The following is a 14,880-nucleotide window of genomic DNA, read 5'->3' on the forward strand; positions in this document are numbered from 1 at the left end:
AGGCAGCTTAAGCCAGGACACTATCCCTCCCCTCCTATGCCAAGGTCAAGGCTAACCAGGGCAACACCCCCCCCCCCCCCCCCCCCCCCCCCCCCCCCCAGAGGCAAAAGCGAATCCTTCTCGGGAGAGAGCTGGGGGCGCAGGGAACGGAGGGGTAGACGGGCTGAGAAAAGTGAGGTTCCCTCTCCACCTGAAGGGAGCTGGGGATCTCCGCGGGAGTGGGCGAGGCGCGGGCGCGCAGGGCAGCTCGGGGGTCCCGGGGAGGGGACGGGTCAGAGGACCGGATCGGGCCAGGTAGGCGCGAGAGGGGTGGGGGGAAGAGTGCGCCCTCAAGGTTGTCCTCCTGTGGACGGCCGGCGGCTCCGCCTGCTCCCTCTCCTCCCCCCACCCACCCCGAGAGGCAGGGCTGGATCCCTGAGCGCCGCCCCTCCCTCCCCTTCCCTCCCCACCCCTCCTCCCTCCTCCCTCCCTCCTCCCTCCTCCCTCCCTCCTCCCCTCCTCCTCCCCCCTCCTCCCCTCCTCCTCCCCCCTCCTCCCCTCCTCCTCCCCCCCACCGACCCGCAGAGGCAGGGCTGGATCCCTGAGCAGCACCGCCCCTCCTCCGGGCAGGCCGGCCGATGAGTCAGCTGACGCGGGCGCCCCAGCCGCTCCGGCTCCCCACGCTCCCCGAAGTGGCTGCGAGCCGGCCGCCCACTTCCAGGCTCGGGGACGGGAAAGTGATGCGCGCCTCCTGACGCCGCGCAGAGCCGCCGCCGCTCGGTCTGCGCTTTCGCCCCCAGCCCAGCCCAGAGCCCCGTCTTGACCCGAGGCCAGTTAGGGCGCGCGCTGGGCGTGGGGACCTCGCCGGCCGCCCGGGATGGCCTCCAGTTTCAATGACATCGTGAAGCAAGGCTACGTGAAGATCCGGAGCCGCCGCCTGGGGGTGAGTGTGGACCCTCCCTCCCGCCTCCCGACCCCCGGCCAGCGGCCCTGGGGGTGCCCGGCGCGCCTCGCCGCGCCTTCCCGGCTGGAGCGCACCCCGGGGCAGCCGCTGGAGCGGCTCTCGGGGTGTCGCGGGTCTATCTTTGTCTCCCGGGTGACTTGGCTTTCCGTCGGTGGCCGCGTGTCCGCCTCGGTAGCCTCTGGAGCCCATCGAATGGAAATAAATATTTCTCGGTAGCCATGGGAGTCGGCGCCGAGGAGCCCGCGCGGGGGCGCCGAGCCTGCCGGGTGCCCCGCTGCCCCCGCCCGCCGCCAACTTCACTCCAGCGGGGGTGGGGGACGGATCGGCCGGGTGAGGAAGGGCGGACGCTCCGGGTGCGAACCGGCTCAGTGACCCCCGACCCGGGAGAGACGCATCTGCCAAGAGAAGGGCTTTTTTCGGAACTCCGGGCGGTGGACAGTGACCCAGCCCTGGCCCAGGAGCTGGCGAGGGCGCCGTGGGTAGATGTCCTCGTCCTGAGCCTGGGCAGGGGGCGTGCTGCTGTCGTACACCCGGGATGCCACTGGAGCGCTGTCTATTTAGGGCGGAACCGAACACCCGGCCCAGAGCTGGCGCTCTCTCCTTAAACATGTACTGAAAGGAAGGATGGAGGAACCGGAGGGCACCGGTGTGGGCAGATGTCGGCGCAGGGATGGGTCCTCCTTTAAAACTCCCTCTCTGTGGCCCTTCTCCTCCCTTCATTGATGAACTTCAGAGAGAACTGACTCTGCTTCTCTTTGGGCTTGAGTGATGGCTAAGGAATTCTTGAGGGAGGAAGAGGATACCGGAGTGATTTTTTTTTTTTAAATTTCAAGCTGCCTCATTTCTCTTTGCTTTGTGTCGGGTGCTGTTGCTACTTTTTTTTTTTTTTTTTCGTTGTGTACTTTGGGGCGAGGGGGTTGGGGGGGGGGTAGAAAAGTTTACTTTGCTAATGTCTGAAAAAATGGTAATGTCAGGAATGGCCACAGGGATAACTTGAACATCTTTCTCCACAAATACATGTCACTGGCACTGTTCTCTTATCTGATCTTTGGGCTTGCTAATGCACCAGATAATTTTACTGGAAATTGAAATTTCACCATGTTAAACAGCTATACAGGAAAACATGCTGATGGGAAATACCCATAACTATTAGAAGTTCTTACCTGGTTTGTTTCGGTCTTTTGCTTCCTTTCTTCCTTCCTCCTCACTTTTCTTCCTCTCTTTCTTTCCTTTATTTTCTTCCTTTCATTCCCTGCTGGTTACCATGTTTTAGCAACTATGTCCTGTGTAATTGTGAATATGCAAATATATAATTAGGGAGCAATGTAAGATAACTCACCGGTCCCTATCAACTGTGAGTTTCCTTGGTTTTCTTCTCTGCCATGCAGACATTCTAATCAACAGGAACAGCTTTTGTTAGGGTACTTAACAAGGGTCAGAAATAATAGGAACTTTTTATTTTTCATAACCTTGTGGGCCAGCCAAGTGTTACAGTGTTAAAAGAGCATTTGAAAACACCATTCTAATTTTAGATTTACTCCATCATGTCAGTTGAGGAAATTGATGAGACATCCATTCTGTGCTAGAGAGCATTCCAATAGAAAGAGGACGTGAATTATTAATGTACAAAATGTGAATTATTCATAAGGATCAGTTTATGCCAAATTGTGACACATGATGATTTATTTGAAAAGCTAGTTACCATAACTTCTAGTTTATAGTAATTGAGACTTTTTTCTGTGATATTAATACTGACATAATGTTGTCCCATGTGTGTGCCAATGTTTTTGGACAGATATACAAAGGAAAGGAAAAGTAGTTTACTTTGCGTTTACTTCATACTTTATAGTATTTTGAATGCCAACAGAAGTGTACTTTCTTAGGATTTATTCATTGTATCTGTGTTAATACTCAAATAGATTTTGGAATATTTATTGAATGATGGTTATTGTTCATGGAGAGAAAAGGTCAACAATAATCAAAATCTAGTTTTATTTGTTCAGTTTGGTTTTATCACCAGTTTAATTTTAAAAAGTGTTCTAAGTAGTAAAATTTATCATTAGAAACTGAGGAGGCTGTCGGAAACACTGCAAGCTGAAGTTTTAATGGAGGCATCAAGAAGAAGGCTTTGGGAAAAGCATAGGGACCTTCAGTCTAAAGGAAGAAATGTTAGTGGAGCTGATCGAGGCAGAAGATAGCTTAGAACAGCCCGCAGCATGTGTAAGTCTCAAAGAGTGGTAGGGCTTATGTTAGTACACTGTAGATGCTCAGTTCATGCACGCTGAACATGGATTGAACTAAAAGTGGATGCCTGACTTTGCAATTCATAACCTCTTGAGGAACTAATATGACATGGTGGCTTTATTAATGGAATCCAGGCAAGTGTCTGAGGATTAGAACCGTGTTTAGGAGAGTTTATAATTAAACAAGAAAACAACATTTCATGGTGAGCAGCTGTTGTACCTAGGAACACCCCTGCAGATTTGGAGAAAGAAGAAAAGAGACAAACACTCCTTCTGTTACTTGTTAGCTTTGTGACCCTTGACCTCTCTTGGCCTCAGTTTTCTTATGTGTATAGTGAACAGTGTTTAACGATGTAGTGAACTTCGGATAAGATAACATCTATGAAAATGCACTGAAAGCATACAGCTCTGGTTCTGATTGCATCATTTCTTTGGTATAATTAGAGATGAGTTAGGCTTGGTGGAAGGATATGGGAATTGTTGATTTCCTTATCTTTCTATCTAGAAGTGTCCAAAGGCATACATGTTTATGCAGTTTTCATTGGATGCACTTTTTACAAATATAATACATTTAAGTGATTTGTGATTTTTTTGTTGTTGTTATTTAATACTGATTTATTTCTCACGAGGGACCAAAAAAATATATGCTGCAATCATGTGGTGCCGTCTCCAAGGGGCTTATGTCACATTCACAGACTTGATTATTACTAAGTTCCTTGCCCTCACTTGTGTGTGCGCTAAGTCGCTTCAGTTGTGTCTGACTCTGCGACGCTATGGACTGTAGCCCACCAGGCTCCTCTGTCCATGAGATTCTCCAGGCAAGAATACTGGAGTGGGTTGCCATTCCCTTCTCCAGGGGATCTTCCCAAGCCAGGGACTGAACCCATGTCTCTTACGTCTCCTGCGTTGGCAGGTGGGTTCTTTACCACTCGCGCCACCTGGGAAGCCCTGCTCCCACACACATTTGTAGTTATCCCCACTAAAACACAGCATGCATGCCACACACACACACAGACACACAAATATAATACATTTAAGTGATTTTTCAACAAGGCATGAGACATTCTAAGACCATCCCTGTTCAGATGGGTCTCAGTGAGTGATGTCTTCACGTCTTTACTCTCCAACCTCATCTCCGTTGGAGCTGTCCACTTGGGCCCTGGGGGCTGCATTTGTTCAGGAATGTCGATGGCGCTGCTTTGGGGGGTGGGGAGGGGCCTGTCCACAGTTGTTTGGCAAACCCACTAAAGGCATTAAACGTGTGTTTTTAGAGGAATGGTGAATCGGGTGATTTGCACATCATTAGCGATGGACCTGGGTCTGAGCAAACTCTGGGAGATAATGAAAGACGGGGCAGCCTGGTGTGCTGCGGTCCATGGGGTCGCAAAGAGTCGGGCGTGACGTAGTGTGTGAACAGCAACCACGGCCTCGTGGGTGGCTCAGGCGGCCTTACAGACTGTGCTCACTCGGGTTCTTCCCGTGCAGCGGACAGGATTACCCAGGCAGGAAGTGTCAGGACATGTCCACCCAGCAAGTCTCAGGGTTTAGACTCACACCTGTTTACTTTATCTCCATGCAGTTCCCCTTGATGATTACTTGATTTTATTTACTTTTTAACATTTATTTATTGATTTGACTGTGCTGAGTCTTAGTTGCAGCCTGTGGGATCTAGTTCCCTGACCAGGAATCGACCTCAGGCGCCCTGCATCGGGCGTGTGGAGTCTTAGTCACTGGACCCCCAGGGAAGCCCCTGGGAGGGAGGTGCCGGGGAAGTCCCCATTTGTCTCTCAGCAGCATCTCTGCTTACCTACCAAGGAAGGGCCTCTTCCCCCATCAGCCTACATCTTCATCTGGTCGGCTCCTAGTCTCAGACTTAATATATCCAACCACCCATTGTTTCATCCCAGCCGGCTTCTCCTGGAGTCTGTATCTCAGCCACTACAGGTCCCGGTATTTCAGCTGCCCTGGTGAAAATCAGTCAAACAATCAAACAAGCAAGCAGCAAAGGATCAAAACTTCGTCTCCTTTCTCGATCCTTCCCTTATCTCTTACCACCACAGCCAGTCCATCACGAGATGCTGTAAGCTTTGTTTTGGAAGTATACCTAGAGTCCAATGACCTCTCACGCCATCTGCCACTACCGCCCTGGCCCAAGCCCCCAAATATTGTCATGCCCTCCTGGTTTATCTGCCTCGCTGCTCAGACCACCAAAGCCTTTCCCTGCGACCCAGAGTAACGGCCTTACCGCCAGCTCCGAGGTCCTGTGCGGACTCAGAGTGTCTCTCTTGCTCCTCCCTCCGTCTGGAATACTGTTCCAGCAGCTTACCTCTCTCTTCACCTCCTCCAGCCGTTCTGCAAGTGCCGCCCTCTCATCGAAACCTTCCCGCCCTCTGGTTTCGCCTCTTCCCTCCTTCTGTCCCCGTGTCCCTTCCATTTTTTCTCTCTAGACTCAGCATCCACTTACCCACTGATCTGTCTGTAGGTTTTACCTGTTGATTGCCTATATCTCCCAAATAGCGTGTGGAACTCCATGAGGGCTGGGACTTCTCATTTAATTGTAGCCGAACCCCAGTGCCTGGAACAGTTTCCAGCATGGAGACGCACCTGATGAAGGTTTAATGTGTGAATGAATGAATGAATGAATGAATCCATCATTATAGCTGAACCCCAGTGCCAGCATGAAGAAAAACTTGAAAATGTATTGGATGAATGAATGAAACCATCAGTTATAGTTGAACCCCAGTGCCTGGAAGAGTTTCCAGCATGGAGAAGTGGTTGATGAAAATTTATTGAATGAAGGAATGAATCCATCAATTATAGCTGAACCCCAGTGCCTGGAACAGTTTCCAGCATGGAGAAGCGCTTGATGAAAATTTATTGAATGAATGAATGAACCATCAATTATAGCTGAACCCCCCAGTGCCTGGAACCGTTTCCAGCATGGAGAAGCACTTGATGAAGATTTATTGAATGAATGAATGAATCCATCACTGTCTCCTGGCTTAAGAGCATGGGCTTTGACATGAGACTGTTAAAATCCCAATTCAGCAACTAGTTATGTGACTTTTGGTGAGTTATTTAATATTAAGAAGCCTCAGTCTTCTGTAAAAATAGGGAGGCTCCTAATATCCGCCTAATAGAAGATCCTCATGAAAGGCTTAACACAGTGCCCGACACAGAGGAAACCCAACCAGTTCTCATTTCTGCTCTCCTTACCACCAGTGCTGTTGGAGGGTAATGATGCTTCTGTGGTGGTGGCATGCCTCTTCTACTGCGATAGCTCTCATCCTCAGAGAACTCACTCTTTAGTTAGGAAAACAGATGTAGCACCTGTGAGGTAGTTACTGTGCAACCACTGATGCTAGGTCATGGCCAGGGGTATTGGCCATTGTATAATTTTCCCTGATCTTTAGATACGTGGCAAAAATGCCAGGAACAGAGAAACTTACCTGTATACAGATTTGGTTTGAGCAAGCTCATCAGACAAGAGCAAAACTGTTAATTTGAGGATCTTTTTCTGGGGTGGGGGAACTGGCAGGTTAGATTTGAAAAGTTGGTTAAATTTTAGGTGGAAATATTTTCTTACCCCTTTCGTTTCTCAGTTTCACCTGACCCAGTATGCCAGAGACGTTTCATTTTTCATTTAGGGATTTAGGATGCAGAGATGATCAGGAATCTGTGCATTTTTTATGATATCATGGCAAAGTTATATTCCTTACTAACATTGAAATCATAGGAATGGAATAAATTAATCACATGCCACCAGTTTGGTTGCTAAGTCGTGTCGCCTCTTTTGCGACCCCCTGGAGCGTGGCCCGCCAGGTTCCTCTGTCCATAGGATTCTCCAGGCAAGAATACTGGGGTGGGCTGCCATTTCCTCCTCCCGGGGATCTTCCTGACCCAGAAATAGGACCTGTGTCTCCTGCTCTGGCGGGCAAAGTCTTTACCACTGAGCCCCCAGGAAAGTCCTGCCACCAGGAAAGTCCTGCCATCAGTACATGAGTGTGTATACACACGTGTGCACACAAGCACATGTAATCATTCAGTAAGCTCCATGAAGAACCCTTTTCCTTCCTAAGGAAAAGAGACTTGGAGGCTGACTTCCTGTAGTGAAATTTATGGTCAGACACTCACCTAAGACTGTTTGGCTTCCCAGGTGGCACTAGTGGTGAAGAATCTGCCTGCAATGCAGGAGACCCAGGTTCCATCCCTGGGTTGCAAAGATCCCCCGGAGAAGGAAATGGTAACCCACTCCAGTATTCTTGCTGGGAAATCCCATGGACAGAAAAGCCTGGTGGGCTACAGTCCATGGGGTTGCAGAGAGTCAGACACAACTATGCATGCACGCGCGTTCACACACACACAAGAAGACTTAGTGTTCCCATTTGAATCAGCCTCACTGGTTTTCATGTCAGAAGTTCTTTCCAGCTGGTATTTTAGTCATCTTTATTTGATCGTCATTGTGGATAAAGTCAGCCTTTAATCATCAGCCCCAAAACTGATTTAAGCAAAGAATGGCCAATTTAGTGATTTTGTGTGTAGACATAAACCAAATTATGGACATGATCATTTCCCCCACATCTGCCAATGTATTTTTTTATAATATTCATGAGATGACTAGAAATATTTATTTTTTAAGCAGTTTTGTGGATCATTATCTTTGGTATTTTAAGAATTCAGTTTTCATTCGGGGTATATTTGCTTTCATTTATTTTAACATGCATCAGATGTTTATGGAGTGAATACTCGTGTTAAGAAGCTTAGGGAACACTACCCTAACTAAGACAGATGTGGTCAACATCCGTGGGGAATTGACAGTCTGTTTTGGGGCTGGTGTTATTAACATGAGATTAATATATTCACTCTAGTTAAGGAAGAATTTGTCTGAGCAACAGGTCAAATATTGAAGTGAAAAGGTATCTTCAGGTCTTTCCTTGTTTCATTTTTATGAAACGAGGGAGGGGAAATTTGATTTTCCTCTTACTCTAGGAATTTGATTCTGATCGGGTGGAAATCAAATCTTCAGGGAATCTAAGCCAGGAAGAGATTAGTCTGCCTCCATCCTGCAAACGCCCTGTTTCTGTGAAATTCAAAATGAAACTAATTGTTTAGAAATGCCACAGACATATGTGAATGTGGAAGTTAAAATAGCTTCCTTCTAGAATGCAGATGCCTGCATTTTGGATGAGGTTTTTCAGAGCAGTTGGCAGGCTGTGTTTATTTTATGAGTGTTCTAGTCTGTCGGTGCCCTGGGTCTCAGAGAATAGAAGTGTTAGCTGTGTGCGCTGTGTTATGCAGAGGGTGCAAATGATTGTCCTCAGGTGATGCTTCACAGCTTTTATGGGATTCTTAGAGAAATCTGGACTTCTGTGTCCCCAAACCTCTCACCTCCCACCCTCCAGATTTCCAAAACAGTGAAGAACCACTGTCTCATCTTTTTAAATTAGAATTTTAGGGACTTTATTGGTGGTCCAGCGGCTCAGACTCCAAGCTCCCGTGGCAGGGGGCCCGGGTTCCACCCCTGGTCGGGGGACTAGATCCCACGTGCCCCAGCGTCGTGTTCCCGGGCCGCAGCTAGAGATCCTGCCTGCTGCAGCGACAACTGAGATCCTGTATGCCGCAACTGCATACAGCTGCAGCTTAAAAAAAGGCCAGACTTTCAGCTTTTACATAATCGTAGGTTCACGTGAGGTGTAAGAAATAATACAGAGACAGCCCATGCCCTTCCCCAGCTTCTCCCAGGGGTGATGTTTTTCAGGTCCCCAGTGTCGCAGCAGGATCCTGGTATACCACCGAGGCGCAGGGCGTCGCTCACAGCGGGGTCCCCCCTGTTGTCTTTTATAGCTGCCCCTTCATCCCCCCGCCACCCCCGCCCCACAGCCCTAAAGCCCTGACAACCGCGAATCTGTTTTCCATTTCTGTGGTTTTATCATTCATCGTTTCAAAATATTATAGAAATGGAACCATGCAGTATGGAATGTTTGGAATTTTTTTAACTCAGTATAATTCTCTAGAATTGTGGTGGTTGTCGTGGGTTCTGTGGGTGTGGATGGTGGTTGTTGATAGTCGCTCAGTTGTGTCCGACTCTTTGCGACCCCACGGATCACAGCAGGCCAGGGCTCCCTGCCGTTATCATCTCCTGGAGCTTGCTCAAACTCATGTCCATTGAGTCGGTGATGCCATCCAGCCATCTCGTCCTCTGTCGTCCCCTTCTCCTCCTGCCTTCAATCTTTCCCAGCATTAGGGTCTTTTCCAATGAGTCAGCCCTTCGAATCAGGTGGCCGAGGTATTGGAGTTTCAGATTCAGTACCAGTCCTTCCAATGAATATTCAGGGTTGATTTCCTTTAGTATTGACTGATTTGATCTCCTTGCTGTCCACGGGACTCTCAAGAGTCTTTTCCAACACCACAATTCAAAAGCATCAGTTATTTGGTGCTCAGCCTTCTTTGTGGTCCAGCTCTCACATCCATACATGACTACTGGAAAAACCATAGCTTCAACTGTAGGGACCTTTGTTGACAAAGTAATGTCTCTGCTTTTTAGTACATTGTCTAGATTTGTCATAGTTTTTCTTCCAAGGAGCAAGAGTCTTTTAATTTCATGGCTGCAGTCACCATCTGCAGTGATTTTGGAGCCCAAGAAAATAAACTCTGTCACTGGTTCTGTTGTTTCCCCATCTATTTGCCATGAAATGATGGGATCGGATGCTATTCCTTTTTCCTTTTAATGCTAAGCTGTAGTCGAGGGTATGGATGTGCCATAGTTTGTTTAGCTGTTCATATATTGAGGGATATCTGGGGGGTGTTTTCCATTTTAGGCTCTTATGAATAGGTTGATGTAAATATTTGGGCTAGGGTTTTTGTGTGAATGTAAATTTTCATACCTCTAGGAAAACGCTCTAGGGGTACCATTGCTGTGTGTATTGGTAGTTGCATGTTTAGTTTTATGGGAAACCGCCAAACTGGTTTTCACATTTTGCATTCACAGCAGCAGCATGGGAGTGACCCAGTCTCTGCATCCTTGCAGCCTCTGGGGTTGCCCCGTTTTTTGGTGTGTGTCTCGGCATAGATGTTCTCACGAGTGACGCTGATCCCTCCTTGTCACGCTGAGCATTTCTCATGTTCCACTTTGTCGTCTATAGTTACATTTTGGGAAAAGGCCTGTTCATATCTTTTGCCCATTTTCTAATTGGGTTGTTTTTTAACTGTTGAGTTTTGAGAGTTCTTTGTATATTCTTGATATTAATCCTTTTCAGACATGTGATTTGCAAATATTTTCTCTTACTATGTAGTTTATCATTCTTATCCTTTTAAAAAGGTCTAGCACAGGGCAGACGTCTTTAAGTTTGATGAATTCCAATTTATCAGGTTTTTTTTTCCTTTTCATAGTAATGCTTTGCCCAGCCCAAGATCCTAACTATTTTTTCCTACTTTTTCCCCGAAATATTTTATAGTTTTACCTTTTACATTTAAGACTGTGATCCGTTTAGAGTCAGTTTTTATTTACGGTGTGCATTTTGCGTGAAGGTTCGTTTTCTGCCTCTGGGTGTCCGGTTGCTGCAGGACCATTTGTTGAAAAGGCTGCCTTTTCCCCACTGAACTTGTTTGCGCTCTCTGTTCCTAGTCCTCTGTTTAATGCCACTGTTGTGTGTGTCTCCGATGTGCCTTGATGTGTCTGCATGTGTCTACATGTGTAGCTATACTGTGTCTTGAAGTGGGGTAGACTGGTTCCTCCCACTTTATTTTTCTTTTTTGAAATTGTTTTTATTCTAAAGTTGAAATGATAAAGCTGAAAATTCGATCAACATATCATGGGGAAAAGGTAAGTTTATTGAATCAAACAGATACATAGTAACTAATATTCCCAATCAACATTTTTATCAACTCGCTCAGTCTTATAAGTGGGTCTGGCTGGGAGGAGGAATGATAGAATAGTGTCTTGGCCCACAGTCGGTGCTCAATGAACATTTAAGTCAATGAGTAAAACCCTGAAATAGCATCTTGCATATTCAGTTATGAAACGGACAGAAAGCCTAGCCTCTCATGAGTACACATACTCAGAAATCCCAAGAGTTTTGTAAAATTCTATTGAGTGGTGTTTGCTGGCAGCCCTTTTGCAGCATCCACGCTGCAGTCCTCGGCGCGGGACGAAGGTGGAGATGGGCAGCCTGGCTGGAGTGAGAACGGCCTGACTCCCCTGTCCTGCTGCTGGCCGGCCGCTGTGACTGGCACGTGTCGCTGACCTTCTCCCACCCCAGCTCCCGCTGCAGCAGAGATGGAGGTGCCAGGGTCTGCCCTCCTTGCTCCCCCGTCCGCCTCGGAGCCAGCAGTGTGGCGGCGGCCGTGGAGAGCCTGCCGAGCACACTCCACCTCCCGTCTAGCCCAAGCTTGGTCTCCAGGGTGCCCCACTGTCGGCCTCCTGAGCGGAAAAGAGCAGAGAAACGTGGGATGGCTCTGCTGCTGTGAGCTGTGTCAGACCACAGAACCGGAGCAGGTGACTCCAAAACTTTCTAGATTTATGATTTACTTTGGATTTACAATGTTGAATTTCTGACCAAAAAAAAAGAGAAAGAAATAGATGTTCTTTACCTACAACAAAAAATGGCTTTTGCCTGTATCAATTCTTTTTAATTTACTGGTATTTCACACTATATGTACATGGTTTAAAAAAAAAAGCAAAAAAGGATCAAATGAAGAGGAAAGTTCTGTCCTACTCCAGACTTGTCTCCATTTCCAGGCAATTCTAGGTGGATTCTTGTGTATTTCTATGGAGATATTCATATGTTAGGCATATATAAAAATGCATGTGTTTTTGTGTGTGTATAACTGAAAAGCAAAGGAGAAAGGGAAAGATATTCCCATTTGAATGTAGAGTTCCAAAGAACAGCAAGGAGAGATAAGAAAGCCTTCCTCAGAGATCAGTGCTAAGAAATAGAGGAAAACAACAGAGTGGGAAAGACTAGAGATCTCTTCAAGAAAATTAGAGATACCAAGGGAACATTTCATGCAAAGATGGACTCAATAAAGGACAGAAATGGTATGCACCTACCAGAAGCAGAAGATATTAAGAAGAGGTGGCAAGAATACACAGAAGAACTATACAAAAAAGATCTTCACGATCCAGATAATCACAATGGTGTGATCACTCACCTAGAGCCAGACATCCTGGAATGTGAAGTCAAGTGGGCCTTAGGAAGCATCACTATGAACAAAGCTAGGGGAGGTGATGGAATTCTAGTTGAGCTATTTCAAATCCTGAAAGATGATGCTGTGAAAGTGCTGCACTGAATATGCCAGCAAATTTGGAAAACTCAGCAGTGGCCACAGGACTGGGAAAGGTCAGTTTTCATTTCAATCCCAAAGAAACGCAATGCCAAAGAATGCTCAAACTACCGCACAATTGCATTTGTCTCACACTCTACTAAAGTAATGCTCAAAATTCTCCAAGCCAGGCTTCAGCAATATGTGAGCCGTGAACTTCCAGATGTTCAAGCTAGTTTTAGAAAAGGCAGAGGAACCAGAGATCAAATTGCCAACATCCGCTGGATCATCAAGAAAGCAAGAGAGTTCCAGAAAAACATCTATTTCTGCTTTATTGACTGTGCCAAAGCCTTTGAATCTGTGGATCACAATAAACTGTGGAAAATTCTGAAAGAAATGGGAACACTAGACCACCTGACCTGCCTCTTGAGAAACCTGTATGCAGGTTAGGAAGTAACAGTTAGAACTGGACATGGAACAACAGACTGGTTCCAAATAGGAAAAGGAGTACGTCAAGGCTGTATATTGTCACCCTGCTTATTTAACTTATATGCAGAGTACATCATGAGAAATGCTGAGCTGGAGGAAGCACAAGCTGGAATCAAGATTGCCGGGAGAAATATCAATAACCTCAGATATGCAGATGACACAACCCTTACGGCAGAAAGTGAAGAGGAACAAAAAAGCCTCTTGATGAAAGTGAAAGAAGAGAGTGAAAAAGTTGGCTTAAAGCTCAACATTCAGAAAACCAAGATCATGGCATCTGGTCCCATCACTTCATGGGAAATAGATGGGGAGACAGTGGAAACAGTGTCAGACTTTATTTTGGGGGGCTCCAAAATCACTGCAGATGGTGATTGCAGCCATGAAATTAAAAGACGCTTACTCCTTGGAAGGAACGTATGACCAATCTAGATAGCATATTAAAAAGCAGAGACATTATTTTGCCAGCAAAGGTTTGTCTAGTCAAGGCTATGTTTTTTCCAATGGTCATGTACGGATGTGAGAGTTGGACTGTGAAGAAAGCTGAGCACCAAAGAACTGATGCTTCTGAACTGTGGTGTTGGAGAAGACTCTTGAGAGTCCCTTGGACTGCAAGGAGATCCAACCATTCCATCCTAAAGGAGATCAGTCCTGGGTGTTCATTGGAAGGACTGATGCTGAAGCTGAAACTCCAGTACTTTGGCCACCTGATGCGAAGAGGTGACTCATTGGGAAAGACCTTGATGCTGGGAAAGATTGAGGGCTGGAGGAGAAGGGGACAGCAGAGGAGGAGATGGCTGGATGGCATCACCAACTCGATGGACATGAGTTTGAGTAAACTCCGTGAGATGGTGATGGACAGGGAGGCCTGGCGTGCTGCAGTCCATGGGGTCACAAAGAGTCGGACACGACTGAGCAACTGAACTGAACTGAACTGAACTAATTTGCTTTGCACGTTTGGCTTCATGTGATTTAGTACTGTTACTCTATCTTTGTTCTTTTAACTTATGTTGGAGCACTTTTCTGAAATTTTTATGGATTTCCAATATTCATTTGGGCTTCCCTGGTGGCTCAGCTGGTGAAGAATCTGCCTGCAATGCAGGAGACCTGGGTTTGATCCCTGGGTTGGGAAGACCCCATGGAGAAGGGAAATGCTACCCACTCCAGTATTCTTGCCTGGAGAATTCCATGGACTGTATAGCCCATGGGGTCACAAAGAGTTGGACATGACTGAGCGACTTCACTTTCACTTTTCACTTTCACGCATTGGAGAAGGAAATGGCAGTCTACTCTAGTGTTCTTGCCTGGAGAATCCCACGGACGGGGTAGCCTGGTGGGCTGATGTCTGTGGGGTCGCTACCCGTTGGACATGCCTGAAGTGACTTAGCAGCAGCAGCAGCAGAATTTTGATAAATTCATCTAATATTACTTCAGAGAGGGTGTCGCAGACATCCTTCCACTGAGAGTGCTCAGAGTCGTTTTTTTCTGCCAGTCGTCCCTTGAGCTGTGTTTAACCCTGTGTGTGTGTTCAGCTTCAAAAGGATGTTCTCCTGCAAGGATGTTCTTTTGCTTGGTCCCCTGCTCGCCAAATTTATTCTGCTTGCAGCAAATTTATTACCTAGTAATCCCATCCAATCCTATCCTACCTGTACTTTAAAACTCTCTAATGCCTTTTCCTTACCCATAAATATTCTGCAGTGTCCTCAAGACACTCTGAGAAATCTGCACCCGGCCATAGCTCATCCCACCCAAACCAGTGCTCAGATCAGTTTACCATCCCCCTCGGTGCTCAACCAAACCTGCCCACTTGAGTTCCTCCATTGGCCAAGCTCTCCGTCTCTGTTATTGCCTTTATACATGCTTTTTCGTTGACTAGAAAATTCTTCCATTTGCTTTTATTTTCTCTACTTTCTCATCCTGAAAGTCTCAGCTGGGATGTTGCTGATCTGG

At 46.9% G+C, this 14,880-nt stretch overlaps 1 protein-coding gene across 1 annotated transcript in view; it reads left to right on the forward strand.

Moving 5' to 3' along the window:
* The first annotated feature begins 602 nt into the window (after window positions 1-602).
* DOK5 (docking protein 5) overlaps window positions 603-14,880 on the forward strand; it is a 146,844-nt gene continuing 132,566 nt past the window's right edge. Inside the window, exon 1 of the mRNA XM_043480019.1 lies at window positions 603-922. Coding sequence (XP_043335954.1) covers window positions 857-922 — 66 coding nt within the window. The 5' untranslated portion in view covers window positions 603-856. The remainder of the gene's footprint in view (window positions 923-14,880) is intronic.

The sequence above is a fragment of the Cervus canadensis genome, chromosome 10, assembly GCF_019320065.1.
Source record: "Cervus canadensis isolate Bull #8, Minnesota chromosome 10, ASM1932006v1, whole genome shotgun sequence".
NCBI lineage: Eukaryota > Metazoa > Chordata > Mammalia > Artiodactyla > Cervidae > Cervus > Cervus canadensis.